This window comes from Gouania willdenowi, chromosome 22 (genome assembly GCF_900634775.1).
Source record: "Gouania willdenowi chromosome 22, fGouWil2.1, whole genome shotgun sequence".
NCBI lineage: Eukaryota > Metazoa > Chordata > Actinopteri > Blenniiformes > Gobiesocidae > Gouania > Gouania willdenowi.
In genome coordinates this window covers 8,591,360-8,608,430 of record NC_041065.1, presented here as the reverse complement: position 1 = coordinate 8,608,430, position 17,071 = coordinate 8,591,360, and the positions used below count along the sequence as shown (strand labels likewise).

The window sequence follows — 17,071 nt, the reverse complement described above, 5'->3', positions numbered from 1 at the left end:
GAGTGAACACTAATGATCTAAAAATCAATAACAGTCAATTAATTAAATACAGATGTAAAATATTCTCAAAAGACAACAAATTGACCTTCCATTTCTAGATTATTACAGCTGTGGCTGTAATGCCATGCATTTTTGTATTGTTATTTTGGAGTGAAGTGAGTGCTCTGTCGTGTGAGGGGATCTATGTTTGTCCAAAGGTGTTGATAATCAGCGCTGATTGATCCTCCACATCTATTAAACACAGCCTGCAGTTTTCAGGGAGGAACCTCTGACAGCAGCACTTTGTGTTTGTTTCCAATCGCCAAAGCCTGGCGAGATGGTTTGAGATCTGTGTTTTTAGCTGTGATTAGCTTTGATTTTGTGTTTAGTTTTATTGGTAATTCTCTAGTTTACTTGTGTTTTTTAAATAGTTTAATGCAGTGATGGTGAGGTGAAGCTTCATGAGGCATCGTACCACTTGAGCCAAATAGTTCGAGAAAGGGTTAATTTCTCGAAGCTTCATGTGCACATGAAACCATGTACTGATCAGATTTATAATCACAGGCAGTTGTATCTTCACCACATAAATTGTGAAGAATTGGATTTTTGTCAATGTGTGTGTTTGGAAGTTTTGTAGCTCTTTTGAATGACTGTGAATCGCAAAAATGTATAAATAATCACAGGTATCTGAGAGTAAATTTTCCACAAAAATGGTTTGATTTAGATTTGAACCCAGCCCCTGTGGTTCTCCAACATTCTTTCTGTTCTGTTCTCTAACCACGAGGCTACCAGTCTCTTAATGTGTAATGTTTTATTTAACTTACCTCAGTTACAGTATATGTATATGACAGGGGAAATATGATGTATACAGCAAGATACATTTTATTCATAAATAACTTTGCTCATCATCCTTTTGGCTCCTCCCCCAAATGAAGCAAACCTTGATGCACGCTTTGCGGAAACGCCCCCTCCATTACTCGACAAAAGCTTCATATCTCAAAACATCACTAGTTTAATGTTTGAATGCCAGATCGCCAATTTAGTTTGTATCCAACCCTTTTATTTTGACTTTGTGCCATCGTCCTGTGAACATTGGTTTGGGGACTTGGACAGATACCTTTTTTAAACACCTGACCTTTCATAAAAGCCCCGTTCCCCTTATTTACTTTTGGGGTGTCCATCATGTTCTGATTTTGTCTCGTCTGTAATGGCTGGGAGAAGTCTACCGGTGAGTGTTAGTGACTTTTTGGAGCAATACTTGCGAGATCCTATTTATCCTTATTCTCTATCTATCCTTTATTTATCTCCCATCCTTTATATTTATCACTATTATTATTATTGTTGTTGGGTTGTTTCTTTGTTCTTGTTTTCTTTGTTTTTTTGTTTTGTTTCGTGCACCATCTACCAAGACAAATTCCTTGTACTGTCCTTAAAACTGTACTTGGCCATTAAACATTTCTGATTCTGATATCCTCCAGATCCAGGCAAAAGGGGTTACAATATGCTGTGGAGGGATATATTCAACATATTAAAATAAACAACAAAAGGAACAACTATCGAAGCGAAAACATACCGGGACAAGTCATGCTCCTCCACTGCTGAGTAAGCTTTCTTATATTATATTATTCATATCCTCCTTAAGCTATAAGAGCGTTACCACAGCTGATGGGGATCTTAATAAAACAAACTGTTACATTAGCTAGCTAGCTAGCTAGCTAGCTAGCTGAACCTACAGGTGACCCAAGGCTAATAAGATGGCAGCTATTAACGCTGCTAAGTGGTAACAAAGCCTGCTAATATAGATTGGGAGACTTGTATGTTTCCGGAGGATGTCGACTGAAATATTGATTAATTAGTATTATTGTAATATGATGGTTGCTGATAACTGTATACCCCAGTCGTCACCGCCGTCCGACTTGCACAAGCCATGAGCACACCGCTTCACCATTGTGCCTGCTATGAGCATGTCGGACCTTGTTTACATAATAACGGTTGCTCGGACGTATGATTGGACAATGGCGGTTTGTGGGCGGGGTTTTGCAAAAGGTCAATTGTGTTACATGCCGCCCTCTTAGACGGGTGTGTAACAGATGTATAAGTGGATGTGGAATTTTCAGCTTCAATAAAATGATGAGAAGCATGAAGACGGATGGTGTAATATAAAATGTGAAAACTTAGAAACCCTTAAGAAAAGCCTAAAGGCCAAAATATCACAAGAGAAAGTCTCCCATCAGCAACAGTGTAGAAAGGGTGAGGCACTAAATCACCTATAACTATTGTTTATCCCCCAATACACCAATCATTCCTTGAAGGAAAATGCTAACCTGGCATTCTCCACAGCACTAGAGGAATTGGCTAGTTTCTCATCCAGCTGCAGCACCCTCCTGCGTAGTTCTGCCTCTCTGTCCTCTGCTGTGAGGGCTTCTCTTGTGTAGGAATCTTCAATCTCCAACAAGTGATTGCGCAACCTTTCCAACTCCAAGTTAAGGCGCTGCTCTTTATCTCTCATGTGCTGCAGCTGTTGACAACAAAACACACTGTATTCCAATGGCCTCGGAATGTACTGCAGGTTCCCTCCACTAATGCAACTGATGTGTGAAAGAATAATGATTTCTATACATTGTTGGTTTAATAACTAATTTTTTGAAAATGGACATTAAAGCTGCAATATTTTATTTGGTTTTCTTTGGTCAAAAATCCATAATCATCCATTATATTGTAGCGCATATTGTAATCCAAAGTGTTCTGAGTGGACAGTGAATCTCTGCTCCTTCTCCTAGCTCTGTAAAGGAGCTTTAGAAATACAGGAGCGTGACACTGGACTTCAGCCAATCAGAGATCTTTCTACCGACAGGGTGATCCCATGAGCTGTTTTAAGCATTATTATTGGCTGCTCGAGCTGCTCGTCAAAAGTCAATGCGCGTTCTCGATCTGACAGTAGGGAGTGGGAGAGTCCCATGGTTTTATATTCAAGCTGAAGTCTCTAACATGGCTTTTGGCACAGCGGTTACCGGCAAATCAAGAGGAAAAAGGAAGGCCAAGGTAGAAAAGCAACAGAATAAAGGCACAAACGTGTTCAGGAGGAACGGCAGACTCCGCGGAGGTTCCTCTGAGTCGGTATGCGGCGGACTGCGCACGATCCGCTTTCAGTCCGCCCCGAGTCAGAGAGAGAGAGTGATAACACAGAATAAATAGCTTATTAAAATTATCTCATGGAAAAAACAGACCCAATCTATTTGCAGTGTGGACTGAGTCTGTCTGCTCTGATCAGCTGCTTGTGTGTGAGGAGCAGCTCTGAGCTTCTTACTGTCCTCACAGCAGAGAGTAATATGTGCTTTCATGTCTCTAGAACTTGAGAAAAATCTCCAATAACACAAAATAAAGACCCTACATTTGTTACTAGTCTTTATGGGGAAAACAGTCACAAAGAGTTCCACAGTTGTGCGCGTGCACGCAAGCGTTCCCAAACAGACTGAATTTTTCAGGAGGGGGGAGTGCCTCACGATTCTACATATTGCAGCTTTAAATGTATACATCTATATTATTGTGTTTAAAGATAAAATGTTGGTCGGATGATGTACAGTAATGCTCTCACCTCTGATTGTACGGCCGTGGTCTCCATTTGTTTCTGTTTAAGTGCCATCATCACCTGATCCCTCTCCTGCTGGAACATCACAGCCTTCTCCTGCATTGATCTCATTTCATTTAGCAGCTGATTCAGCTCACCAGATTTGCCCTATGTTCCCCGAACACAGAAAGACAGACAATCTTTTGAAAACATGAAGTGAATGTTAGTTTCCAGGCTGAAATTATTAATTCATCAGTGAAATCATCATCAGGGCCTAGTTTTTCAAGTGGTTCAACCCAGACAAAATACTTTTGAACCGTTTTTTCCAAAGCAACATTGAATTGGACCAATCTGATCTGGATAGAAACTTTTCAGGATCTGGAAAACCACATATTTGTTTAATGAAGGGCACTTCAAGCCTTTGAAGACCCTGACCAGCCTCCTGCCAAAACCAAAACCAGCAAACAGGATGTGCAACAAGGGAGGCAATAGTTAAGCACTATTTCTGATTTGGAATTGTTTTGGATTTAAAAAAAACCCACCATTGCTTTATTATTATTATTATTATTATTTATTTTATTTTATTTTTTTAACATTGCATGTATCCCTAAAAATAGTCTTAAAACAAAAGAACAATATTATCTGTGGTCAATATTGACAGCTGACAATTCTTTCTACTTTGCTGTAGGCCTAAACTGAAAGGCTGAATATGTTATAGCCCATCTAATCACTGTAGCCTGACAGATCAAAATAAAACCTTGTGAATAAATTGTATGTCTTGTTACAAGATAAAACTATATTCATCATGCAGTATAGCCTACAAGATTCTTGTAGACCTACAAGATTCTTGTAGACCTACAAGATTCTTGTACACGATTCTTGTAGGCTATACTGCATGATGAATATAGTATTATTGATAGACTTATAAAGTTTAATTACATTTTGGGCATAAAATCCACTCTTCTGATGGGATCAGTTTAATCAGGATTTTTTGGATCAACGTGATCCCAATCCTTATAAAAAGTAAAAAAAAAAAAATCCTAAACTAAAGGTTTGAACCAGATCAAAACCAAAATTGGATTACGTGATATAATCTGATTACGTAATCCAATCAGTTTTTTCTTTTTGAAAATCCCATTTTCAAGATTTGATCCAATCCGTAAACCAGAATCCAAACTGATCACTTTTGAAAAACTGGGCCCAGGGATTAAAGTGTAAAGATATTAGACTAAAACACCTCCATGATTAATAACCTAAAATATTGGTTATCGGCGATAGAATGTAATATTAGAAAATATAAGCCATAACCCAACCTGTTCCTTATCTTTGAGCATCCTCTCCACAGTGGCAGCCTTCTCACTCACAGCTCCCAGCTCAAACTCACGTTCTCTCAGCAGAAGTGAAACCTGCATGTTGGTTTCCTGCAGCGCTCGGAATTCAGATTCTTTTTCTCGAGAGCGAGCCGTGACCAGCTCATTCTGCTCCATAAGCTTTTTTCCTTCCAGTTCCAAAATGAGAGCTCTCTCCTTCAGGTTAGTCACAGCCTGCTTCAATACCTCGTTGTCGTTCTCGCGGTTGCGTAGAGCCTCGCTCACCTGGGCCAGCTGGTCTCCTTTGGTTTTGATGAGCAGGTCTTTCTCTCTCACAGACCTTTGCATGGCCTCCAGTCGCTCTCGGACCTGCCGCACCTCCTCAGCTTGACTTCTCTGCTCATTCTCAGAGGCGGATGCTGAGTTGGAGAGTCTGTGGTTGTTCTCTTTAAGTGTTTGGATTATATTTTCCTTCTCAGCTAAACATGTCTGCAGCCTTTTGAGTTCTTCTTGTAGTTTGTTATTGTTCAGATTTGTAGCTTCCTGGAACTTTGGGACATCTTCTGTGAGCGAGGGATCAAAAGAGGGAACAACTGTGCATTCAGGACTCTGCCCCACCCTGTCCAGTTTACCCAGCAGGACATCCTTAGTAGAGCTGAGCTGAGTAATGGTCTGCTGAACCTGTGCCAGCTCCAGACTCAGACTGCCCAGCCTCTTTTCTTTTTGCTCATAGCTGTGGATCAGTCGTGTGTAGTCCACAGACAGTTTGGAGCTGCAGTCGCTGTCGGCAGAAACCCGACTCTGCAGATTCATCAGTTCCTCCTGGAGCTGAGCTGACTCGTGCTGCAGGTTCTTGACAGTTGTGATCACCTGCTGTTTCCACTCCTCCATCTTCTTCACCTGCTGCTTCAGCAGGTCTCTCTCCTGCAGAAGCTCCTCAAACTGGTTACTGCTGACACCCCCAGGGGCAGCACCGGGCTCTCCTCCTGAGGCCTGCAGCACCGTCACCAGCGTTTGGCACTTCTGGGTCAGAGCGTCAATCTCGATGTCCTTCTCTCTGATAATTCGGGACAAGTTTTGGATCGTCTCTTTGAACATTTCTTGGCTTCCAGAAGGATCGCTGACGTTGGTGAGGCGCTGGTTCTCCTGCTGAAGCTTGACCAGCGCTGCTTCTTTCCCTGCTATGATGTCCATCAGACGGTGGTAGTCAGAGCGCAGTTGGCTGTTCTCCCTGGCCTTCTCATTCAGCACGGCCAGTACTTGCTCCCGCTCCACAGCGTACGCCTGCAGCTGCTGCTGTAAGAACAAAACATCTTGGTTGTGTCCTCCACCCACTGACACTCTAGCATGAAGCGCCTGGATCTCAAGATCTTTTTGCAGGATCATCTGGGAGAGCTTTCCCACCTCATCGCGTGAAACAACGAGCTGATCCAGCTGCTTGGTCAAGGACAGGTTCTTTTCATTTAGCTGACTAATCTCTTTCTCCTTCTCCTTGATGCCCTTCACAAGTCTTTCTATTTCTACCTTGGAGAGGTCGTGTTTCTCGTTGTCGCTCTCCTGATTCAGGGAGTGCGTCTTGTTCTCCTGCAGGATCATCTCCCCCTGCAGCAGGCCCTGGGTCTCACTGAGCCGCTCCACAGTCTGCTGGAGGCGGCTTATCTCTTCATCTCTGGCGTGAATGAATTGGTCATAGTCGATGGTGGTTTGCTGGTTACGAGCGTAGGCTTGCTCAAGCTCACTCTGCTGAGCTTGTAGAGAGGCTTGTTGTTCTTCTAGAGTTCTTTTCAGGACTTGGACCTCATCCTCCAAACTGCTCCTGGAGGACTTTAGCTGGCCGATCTCAGTCTCCAGCTCGGTGATGATGTCCAGTGTCCTGGGCTCAGCTAGAGGCTGTGGTCTGCTCTGTTGGTCCCTGAGCCGATCAATCTCTTCCTTCAGATGACTGTTGTCTTCCTTCATGCCTCCCAACTGTTTATCCTTCTCTTCAAGTGTCCGTTTAAGATTTTCAGTGTCCGTTTTCATTACTGACAAGTTGTTTTCCATCTCTGCCTGTAAATCGGCAGCATTTTGCTTTAAAGTCTCAATGAAGACGTCCTTCTCCTGTAGCAGATCTGTTAGCTGCTTCTGTCCTGCCACTGTGATGGAGAGCATCTCGTTGGTGTCTCTGTGGTCCGATGCCTGTTGTTCAAGGTCCCGCCTCACCTGAGCTATCTCCAGGTCTTTCTCCTGATTCAGATGGATGATGCGTTCATGCTCAGTTTGCAAAGCAGTGGCATCCATGGATCGAGCACAGGTCAACTCATTAATGGTCTGCTGGAACTGTTTCTCTTGGTCCGTCAGCTTCTTCTCAGCCTGCGCCAACTCTCCTTCAATCTCATTTTTTTCAAGTTTTAAAGCTTCAATGCGAGTATCTTTCTCTCTGGCCATCCTGCTCAGGGAAGCCTGGCTTTCCTTCAGCCGTTTGTTGAGTTCTTTTATTTTATCCAGGTTCTGCTCAGTTTCCATCTTTATCTTTCCATTTTCCAGCTTTAAATCATAGTTTTCAGACTCCATCATTTCATGAGAGCTCCGCATCTCATTGAGTTCTCTCCTGAATTCTGACAGTTCTTCTTCTTTCCTTGCTAGCTCCTCTATAGCTAGCTGTACCTCAGCTCCACTCTCCATTCCCTGGCTTTGCTCAGCTTTAAATTTAGATAACTGCTCGTCTCTATCCAGCAAGATCTTTCTCAACTCCGTGACTTCTATGTGAGCGTCACGGTTTTGCTCCAGTGCATAGCCTAGTTTCTCTTTCAGCTCCTTTGCCAACTGTTCCAACTGCTGTCTAGTCATATGCAGATCATTAAGGGTAAAAGCACTCTGGCTTAATTTCTCTTTCTGCGTCTCCAGTTCTTGCTCCAGTGATCTTCTCTGGTCTTTGGTTGTGTTGAGCTCAGCGGTCAATCTTGTCAGCTCTGCCTCGGACTCCTTCAGCTGCCCAGAAAGCTGCTCCTTCACTGAAATCAAATGCTAGTGAAAAAAGAAAGAAAACAATTGCTTAAATAATGAATTGTGGGAGCCAAGGTTGGGGTCATTTATATTTTTCAATTACAATTATGTCGTCAATTATCCATGATCATTCAATTACAACTGAATAACAATTACAGTGACCCGCATTTTTTCCAATTACAATTCGAATAATGCATGATCAATGTAAAAGTGCTTTGAGTCTCTATGAAAGGGTGCTATATGAAATCAAATGCATTATTATTACTAGGTCAAATGTCCTGGATGTGTGATGTCATGCAAATCTACTCTATCTATTGCTAGCTACAACATCCAAGCCTCCTCCTTTATCTGTGCATCATCATCAGCAAAGGAGCTTATTAGAGAGAACCTGTGACACCATCAACACATTTCTTAACATTGAGCAGTTAAGAAATATGTTGATGTTGTCACAGGTTGTTGAGAGATTAAAAAAAGAGACCCGGATATAGCACGAAAAATAAAGGTTTTGCAACACCAAAGTCGCAACCCTCTCCCTAAACTACGCATGTACACCCCAGGACTCTCACACGCATCATCCGTGTGTGTGTGTGTGTGTGTGTGTTTCAGCACAGCTGCCGCCCCGGAGAAAGTGGAGTCTGTGACCCACAATTTAAAGGAAGTTTGGGATCACGGGAATAAATTTAAATAACCATGAAATACTCACCCTAGCGGAGAACAAACAATAATCATAGTGGAGCCGTGTTGTGAACGCATCCGCTTACAGAAACGTTACAATCTTCTGTCTGAAGAAGCAGAATGTTTGTGATATGGTCGGCTAATGGCCGTCAGCACAGCCGCCACCCACAGCCATGGAGACGGAAGAGGAAGTGAAGTCCGTGACCCGCGATTTAAAGGAAGTTTAGAATCACGGAAATAATTTTAAATAACACTTAAATTACTTTTAGCAGTACAAAAACAGTTTCAATATTGACTTTTTTTTTTTTACCCAAACAAACTGCGGCACAGTGACATCATGAACCGGAAGTAGCTTGCTCAATACCGCGCTCATTACCCAGACTTCCGTAACCTTAAAATGAACGTTTTGAACGTTTTGCAACACCAAATTACCCCAAGATAACGGATACACACACTTGGGGTAGTGGGAAACCGTTGACTAAGTTTCAGGTCGAACTCGCGTCGGGGAGATATTCGCTCCACGCACACACACAGACCTTTTTTGCTTTTATAGATATATGTGTAGGCCATAGAACTATAACATAGTTTCCATAGTTTGTATTTAATTAAATTGTAAATTACATATTTTATAGAATTTCCATGCCAATTACAAACTAAATTATCTGAACTCAATTTCAATTCAATTACGATTACAACAGCAACATATATTTTTCAATTACAGTTAGAATTATAATTACACAATTATTGTATTTAATTATCAATTACAATTATAATTGACCCCAACCCTACTTTAAATAATAAGTTGCTGTTGTTCAACAGACCTGTGTTGCCTCCTGGTTTTGTCGGTCCAGTTCTTCCAGCTCAGACATCAGGGTGTCCCGCTCGTCCTCAGCGGCTCTCAGAGCTTTTTCTGCCATCTGCAGCTCCACACGCAGATCCTCCACTGTCTTTACTTCACTCGATTCTGTTTCAACTTTGCTCACTAATTTTCCTTCTGCAATTTGCAATCTTTCCTGCAGTTCATGCTGTGAGTAAAAACCAAAGAAATCCACATGAACATTTAAGTGACTAAAATTAAGTTGATTTTACATTTCATAAACAGACCTTTTCTTCTTCCAGACGTTCCTTTTCTACTTTCATTGTTCCAATGATGGTGTTCAGCTCCAAGATGTCTGCATGCTCGACTTCTTCTAGTGGTTCAGTTGGTGACTGATGGAAAGAGACATTACATTTTAGATAACAATATCACAAGTATGACAATGTACCAACATTATTAAGTTTTGAGGTTTACACTTGCCTGGGGTAAAGTGTTGAGTCGATCTATTTCTTTTTCTGCAGCTTTAAAACAACATGTGTCAAATGGTTGGTAAAATTTCAGGTGTTTTCATACTATGTTAGTTCCAGGATTTTGACATGCTAATGACAGGTGTCATGTCATAATAATGACATCCTTTATGTATAAAACTTCAAGCGTTACCCAACAAGCTTTTATTGCTTTTCAAATAGGGTTTCCTGAAAGATTACGTAAATAAGCACTTTTTACCACTGCAAATCCTGCAAACAGAATCTTTAACTATTCAAAGGAACATTGCTAAAATCTACCTCTCAGGCTGTTCCTTAAAGTCTGGATCTCGTTTTCCAGCTGAGCTCTTTGCAGAGCTTTTCCTTCCTGCTCTTGCACTCTTGTCTGGAGCTCGGTTACAGAGGCCTGGAGTCTGGTGTAGTTCTGCAGAAGCCCAGCGTTTTCCTCCTGAGTCTCCTCCTTCTCAAGCTGCAAAGAAACCTGTTTCCTTTTTGCCTCTTCCAGACTGGTGGAGAGCTCACTCAGCTGCTGCTCCCTCTGCTCTGCTGCTTCCTTCAGAGTCTGAATGGTTTCCTGCAGCTCGTGCAGTTTAGCAGACTCAGAAGGGGAACGAACTTCACCACCACCTGTAGTAAATTATAATTTCATAAGTGTATGGCGCTCAAGTGGAGAACTTCAAAATATCAATATTATTTTGAAAATTGAACAATCATCTGTATGAATGTATTTGTTTTTAATTTTAGGTCAATAAAAATACAAGCATGATTCCAGCACATTTATTTTGACTTCTTTTTTGATATAATGTTACGGTTTCATTTGTTCAGACAAATTCCCGATAATTTCTGGTATTTATCACGATAACAATAAACATCACGATAAAAACTATAAATAAATAAAAACAATTCCCAACTTAAAGTGTAAACAGGTTCCTTACAAACACAACTAAATTGAATACTAGACGCATTTAAAAAGGCGTCTAGTATAGTAAAAGGCTGTTGACTCAAAGAGCTCCTGAGCTGATATTTTATAGAATATATTTGTGCATGTGGATTACTATTAGTGTTATTGTATATAATTCATTTATTTCCTCACTTAAAATGAATTTTTTTTTAATTTATTTATTTATTTTTTTAAAAAGCATATGAAAAGCAAAAAATACGGCATTATTTTTTTTTTACTGCTGCTGAATCTTGTTTCATTTATCTTATGAGTTACATAAAGTCATGATTGATAAATAACTCTGATTTCCTATAATTAAATCAGATCAAGCTGATGATTTAATATATTTAGGTGTAATAATCTCAATAGTTACATTAGTCTAATGGGACCAGCTTCGTCTGTGAACACGTGAAATATACAAGGTTTTTAAGAGCATTATTGGCTAAATTGAGGGACAAATGGCCCGTGGCTTTCGCTAATTTCCGACATGGGCATTTATCGTTTCTACAGTGGGATGACATATTCTTACCGGTGAAAATGTTTTTGACGATATATCGCACATTCTTAAGTTTGTATAGAACCCAATGGACTATTTGTGAATATGTTTAATGATATATGGTTAATTAATTGTATTATTAGTTGTACTTAAAAAAAAATCGGTAGTGATTAAAGGGGTAGGATTAAATAAATGTACACTTCTTCCTACTCCTTTTTGCACATTTAAGTTGAGAAGTTTAAATGTTGGTGGATCATATCAATGGTCTATTTCTGCTGTTGTAATTCATCATTTTTTGTTCTTTGTTTTCTAAACTGTTGTTCTTTTAAATAAAGAAACATCAATTGATCAATCAAGATTGGGAAGGAAGCAGTAGATGCTTTCCTTATGAAAGAACTCATAGGAATACATCAAGGCAATCAGTAGAGGCCTCTGAGGAAGACTGACAGTTGGCAGTTGAAACATGTCAGGAAATTAAAGTACATTTCCTGGAAAAAAGTTGTGTGAATAAATGAAACCTCAACATATTTAAGAAATAAAAGCACTTTAAATATCTGTCTTCCAACTACCAAAGTGTTTTGGTAGAACGGTTCTCACCATTGTGAATCTGTTCCTCCAGCTCCTCGATCCTCTCCTCGTACTCTGCCAGCTCCAGTTGATGCCGCCGCGTGATATCAGAAATCTTTTGTCGTTGGGCGTCCTGCAGAGCTGCCAGTTCATGTTGGTGTGCATCCTGCTCATGGCTGACCTCATCCCGTAGCTCCTGTTCAAACGTCATCAACATAACGACCCGTTTATTTTCTACCATTAGAAATATTATATTGTGAAAACATCAGGAAGCTGCTGGATCACCTTAATGGTCTGCTGTAGCTTCAGGGTGTCTCCTTGGCTGCCATTGCCAGCTGTTGTTGTTGCCTGCAGTGTCAAAGTTTAAAAAACATCAAACTTTCTGCACACACAATTTGGAGCTCTGCTTCGTGCAGTAAACACAAATAATGTGCTGTTACATAATCAAAATAATAAAAATTGTCACTCCCAATTTAACTGGGTGCAACCATGTTAAAAATTATTAAAAAGTACTACAAATCAAATTTTCCCATCAATGAATATTGAAGATCAATTTACTATTTGTAAAATAATATTAAAACCAATATTTTCATGGATAAGGAAGCCTGACAATGTAACCAAGAGAGGAAAAACTATTTAGATCATAGATACAATTTTTGAGTGGTTTTATTTGTTTCAGGATCAGTAATTGTGATGAATTGTAATTGAACTTTAGGAATTGAGAACGTAATTGTAATTTACTCTCAGGGGGGAAAATAACTAAGTTAAGTTGAAATTTTGTCACCATATTTGTAATTGAGTTGTAATTGAACATGGATAAGTGAAGACGTAGTTGTATTTGAAAAATGTAATTGACCCCAAACCTGGAGCGAGACCCTTAACCAAAATATGATGATAGCTGACAGATTTGTGAGTAGTTGGATTAAGGAGAAATTATGCCTCTTTAAAAAATTCCTTCACAAATAACCGCTCCGATCAAAAAATAATGTTCCTAAACAAAGTGACTTATGCAGAGTGCACGACTCATTCTTGGTCGAATTATTATTCAATATAATTGAAATTGCGTAATTAATCATTAACTACAATGATGTCACAATTAGAATTGTAATTTTAAAAATCTGTTGCTGTCATAATCCGAATTAAATTGTAATTGAGTTTAGATTATTGACTTTGCAATTTGTAATTGTTATGAAATTCCTAAATCCTAAAATGTTCAATTATAATTTAGCGTAAAACTGTGGAACAATGTTACAGCTCCATTTACAGTTCTAAACAAATTAATATCAATTATGTAGTTAAAAACTATTAAAATGTGTTTCATATCAAGCTTTCTCACATTTTACCATAAAAATATATATATAAATCAGGGGGTGTACTGACAAAAACAAGGCTCATATTCCCACACCAAAAATATTTAAAACCTATATATTCATTAATTAGGAAACCTAACAAGGTAACCAATAGATTACACGATAGATATTTGTGTATTAGTGTATTTTACAGCTACTTTAGGAGCAGTTATCATAAGAGTTGCTAACAGAAAGCTAACATAAGAGGAAGGTTAATTTTTATTAGGTTATTTACGTCAGGTTCTGCAATTGTGATTAACTGTAATTGAAATTTAGTAATTGAGAAAGTAATTGGAATTGACTTAATGAGGGTGAAATATAATTGGAATTTTATTGTGATTGAAAAAATTGCTGGTCACTGTAATCGTAATTGAAGATGGGTAACTGAAAACGTAAATGTAACTAAAAAATGTAATTGACCCCAACCTAGAATATGATCATTTCTGATCAAAAAGGCTCAGGGTCAGTCCGACTGCACCATTTTACCTGAGACATGCGTCTCCAATGGGCGACCTCGGCCTCCAGACGCATGACTTCTGTTGACAGCCTGTTGATCTCTTGCTGGGACCAGATGACGTCGCTGAAGTCCGACTCGTCGCTGTGAAAGCCCCGGTGTGACATGGAGGGACGCGACAGAAAAGGGGATCCCACAGATGAGCTGGTGCTGGAGGAGGTAGTGACAACTGGCAGCAGGGCGGGGCTGGTAGAGATGGACTGAGCGCTTTGCTGCAGCTTCTGCACTTCTTCTTTCAGGTTGCTCTGCCGAGCTTTTAAATGGCTGATATCCACCTAGAAAAACACAAAATGAACACAATTTACCTTAACCATTGACTGAGAAATAAAAGCCCTTAAATATGACATCTAGCAAAACACATCCATAGTATCAGTGTCGTATTAATGAATATACTTTTTATTTATCCTTTTTTAGACCAATGCAAACCTTGTTGCCTATATTACAAATAAATAGCATTTACACACATCTTTCTGTTGTAGATGAGCTCGGTATTCTTCAGATTGGTGTTTTATTTGGATTTCTGATGCCTCCAGCTTCTCCTCCAGCTCTGCGTGGAGCTTCTTCAGCTTGTCATACTGCAACCAAAAGAGGGAAAGGACACGAGTCAAAATTAAGATAAAACCTGTTTATTTGATTACGTCTTTTACTGGAAGGTCGAAGTTCACATTAAAGGAAATATTTAAAAATATATTTCACCATCCTCAAGACAAAAAACAGCAATCTTAAACAGTGCATTATTACATAATAAATATAGACAACTACACACACACACACACACACTAAAGCTGCATGATTAATCCACATAAAATGTAAATTAGAGGTCAACAGATATGGGATTTTCAAAGGCCAATGGCCGATATCTAAAGCCGATCTTGGAAGCCGATACACTTTTTTTTTTTTTTAAAGAACATAGATTATTAAAGACAATTGAAACACTCATATTATATAAATGTGGGGTCCTTCCATCAGTCAAGCGGTGGCTGCAGCTGCCCACAGGGTTGCCTGATCAAATATCCTTATCCTTCCACATCCCCATCCTATTAAGGATAGAATAGGATAAGGATATTTGATCAGGCACTATTATATTATATCCTTATCCTATTATATCGGCTTTTTATTTGTAAGCCTAGTGGCTTCAACCTCTCTCATGCACATGCTATTATTATTATTACTTTTTTTAAATATATATTCATACATTCGAATTGATGTTTATGTTCTTTCTTTTTTCCTTTAATGGCTCCTCTAAAGTGCTGAATAACTTAAAAAAAAAATCAGATGATGGCTGATCTTGAGGAAAGTCCATATATCGGCCCAATGTAACGTCTGGCCGATCGGTCGACCTCTAATAAAAAATTGGATTATTTATTGAGGGCGATTTTTTTAAAACTTAAAATCAGAAAATCGATTTTCCAATTTACGATGGTAATCACGGCATGAGTCTCTCTAACCAGGCCGTCTTTGGGCTATGCTCCTGCAGGCCACCGTAGTAATCAGCGCTACCCAAGTGACGTGGAAAAGGAATACAGATGTGGTGGCATTCCACGTTTCTAAGGACACGGTCCCTCTACAAAAAACAGGTTTCAAACTCCTTTAAAGTGATAGACCCCCGCTAGAACCTCTATTTTTTTTTTTTTTTTTTTTTTCTTGTGAATTTTGTGTGAAGTTATTTATTGTGAGCCTTTTTTCCTAATGCAAGTTTCTCTTTATAAAAATCCCAAGGGATTCATTTTTGGTTGGGCAGGTTGTTATTTTATCAATCATACAGGGGATTTAACATTCTTTATTAAAGCTATGCAGTTGTACTTTATTCCCACTATGGAAATACATTTTTCACTTTTCAATTTTCAAAAAAATACTTGAAATAATTTAATCCAGTGTCTAATTTTTATTTATTTTTTTAAGGGGGTGAAAAAAAATCAAAATCGAAATTCAAGTTTTCAAAGTAAAGAAAATCAGGATGTTTTGAGCTAAACTGGTGCAGCCTTAACACACACGAAGGAAAAAAATCATCAAAGCTGATGATATGATCTTTTAAATAGAGGAGCTTTTATGTTCTCCCTACATCTGAATGGCAGTATATTTTTATTTGTTCAATATGATTTGGTAAAAGAATGTTGCCGATTTCAGAGAGAAAAATTATCTACATGCTTCAGATAAGAGTTTTTATACATGCTCTGAATTATTGTCACAAAACCAGACAATCAAACAGTATTCACATTAGAACCCAAAAAAGGTCAATATATGCTCAAAAAAGGTTCAAAGTGGATAAAAAGCATATTAGTATTCATCGTTCATATTAAACACGCAGTGAGTGTTGATCATTAGTTGAGGAGTTGAAAGTTCACACAACGTTATAACTCAATAAATGATCTGATCTAGAAAAAATTTCAAAAAAATGGATCTGACCTCATATTTCTGTGTGGCAAATGCTATCTCCATTTCTGCCAGTTTGGAATTGGACACCTGCAGCTCAGTGGCAGCATCTGCAGTGAAAACAACAAAGATATCACAGTCAATGTAAAGAAATGTAGACATATTTATTTATTCATTTGTTTACTGGATGTAGGGCTGGGCGATATGAACCAAAACTCACATCTTGATATTTTTTCTCAAAATGGCGATATACAATATAAATATTTGTTTTTAATTCAAATAAAGTCTGACCAGAGAGACAATTTGGGTTAAATTTTCTGACGCAAAATGCCACACAGGCACATTTATTAACAAACAGCTACACAATATGTGCCACTTTTGGCTTTTTCACCTATATGGGACAGCACGTGTGAGTGAGTTCTGTAGTGTGGCTTGTTTAGGCGAAGGTCTGGGTTAAAACGCACTCAGTAATCCATCCAAATGTGCTTGTCATGCTGTTCTGAGAAGTAGTAAAAGAAGTGACTCCTAAGATGAGTATTTTTTCCACAAAATTAGCTCCAAAATAAAATAAAAAAATATATCAATATAGGTGATAGAAAACTTGACATATTTTAAATCTCTATATATTGCCCAGCCCTAATTTGATGTGGACATCACAATTCCATTAGCTACCCTGATGTTGTGTTAGCACACGTGCTAATTTACAACACCTGTCCACGAACGGCTTTTAACAGGTTAAAAGTAACAGAAATAATAAGAAAGTAAGGAGGAAATATGCACTGTACAAAACATTACAACAATAAATGAAAAGCAATATTTAAAGTTAAATACAGTCAGTTAAAGGGCAGAGGCAACATGGGAAAGCAAGAAACCAGGCAAAACTATTAATTTAATCACTTAATAACTTCAAAAACTATTTGTTTTTATCAGATTTTGATGTTTATTCCTCTCCAACTCACACATATTGAATCTCAGCTGACATGACAAACATACATGTATATAGCATACAGTAT

At 38.9% G+C, this 17,071-nt stretch overlaps 1 protein-coding gene across 1 annotated transcript in view; it reads right to left on the bottom strand.

The window, feature by feature from the left end:
• The window catches only part of trip11 (thyroid hormone receptor interactor 11), a 35,797-nt gene that overhangs the window by 15,874 nt on the left and 2,852 nt on the right, over positions 1-17,071 (bottom strand). Inside the window, exons 2-13 of the mRNA XM_028437892.1 lie at positions 16,092-16,168; positions 14,150-14,260; positions 13,658-13,960; positions 12,108-12,170; positions 11,853-12,018; positions 10,120-10,446; positions 9,815-9,855; positions 9,622-9,726; positions 9,339-9,542; positions 4,861-7,863; positions 3,575-3,715; positions 2,304-2,497 (exon numbers count right to left, since the gene is read on the bottom strand). Coding sequence (XP_028293693.1) covers positions 2,304-2,497; positions 3,575-3,715; positions 4,861-7,863; positions 9,339-9,542; positions 9,622-9,726; positions 9,815-9,855; positions 10,120-10,446; positions 11,853-12,018; positions 12,108-12,170; positions 13,658-13,960; positions 14,150-14,260; positions 16,092-16,168 — 4,735 coding nt within the window. The remainder of the gene's footprint in view (positions 1-2,303; positions 2,498-3,574; positions 3,716-4,860; positions 7,864-9,338; positions 9,543-9,621; positions 9,727-9,814; positions 9,856-10,119; positions 10,447-11,852; positions 12,019-12,107; positions 12,171-13,657; positions 13,961-14,149; positions 14,261-16,091; positions 16,169-17,071) is intronic.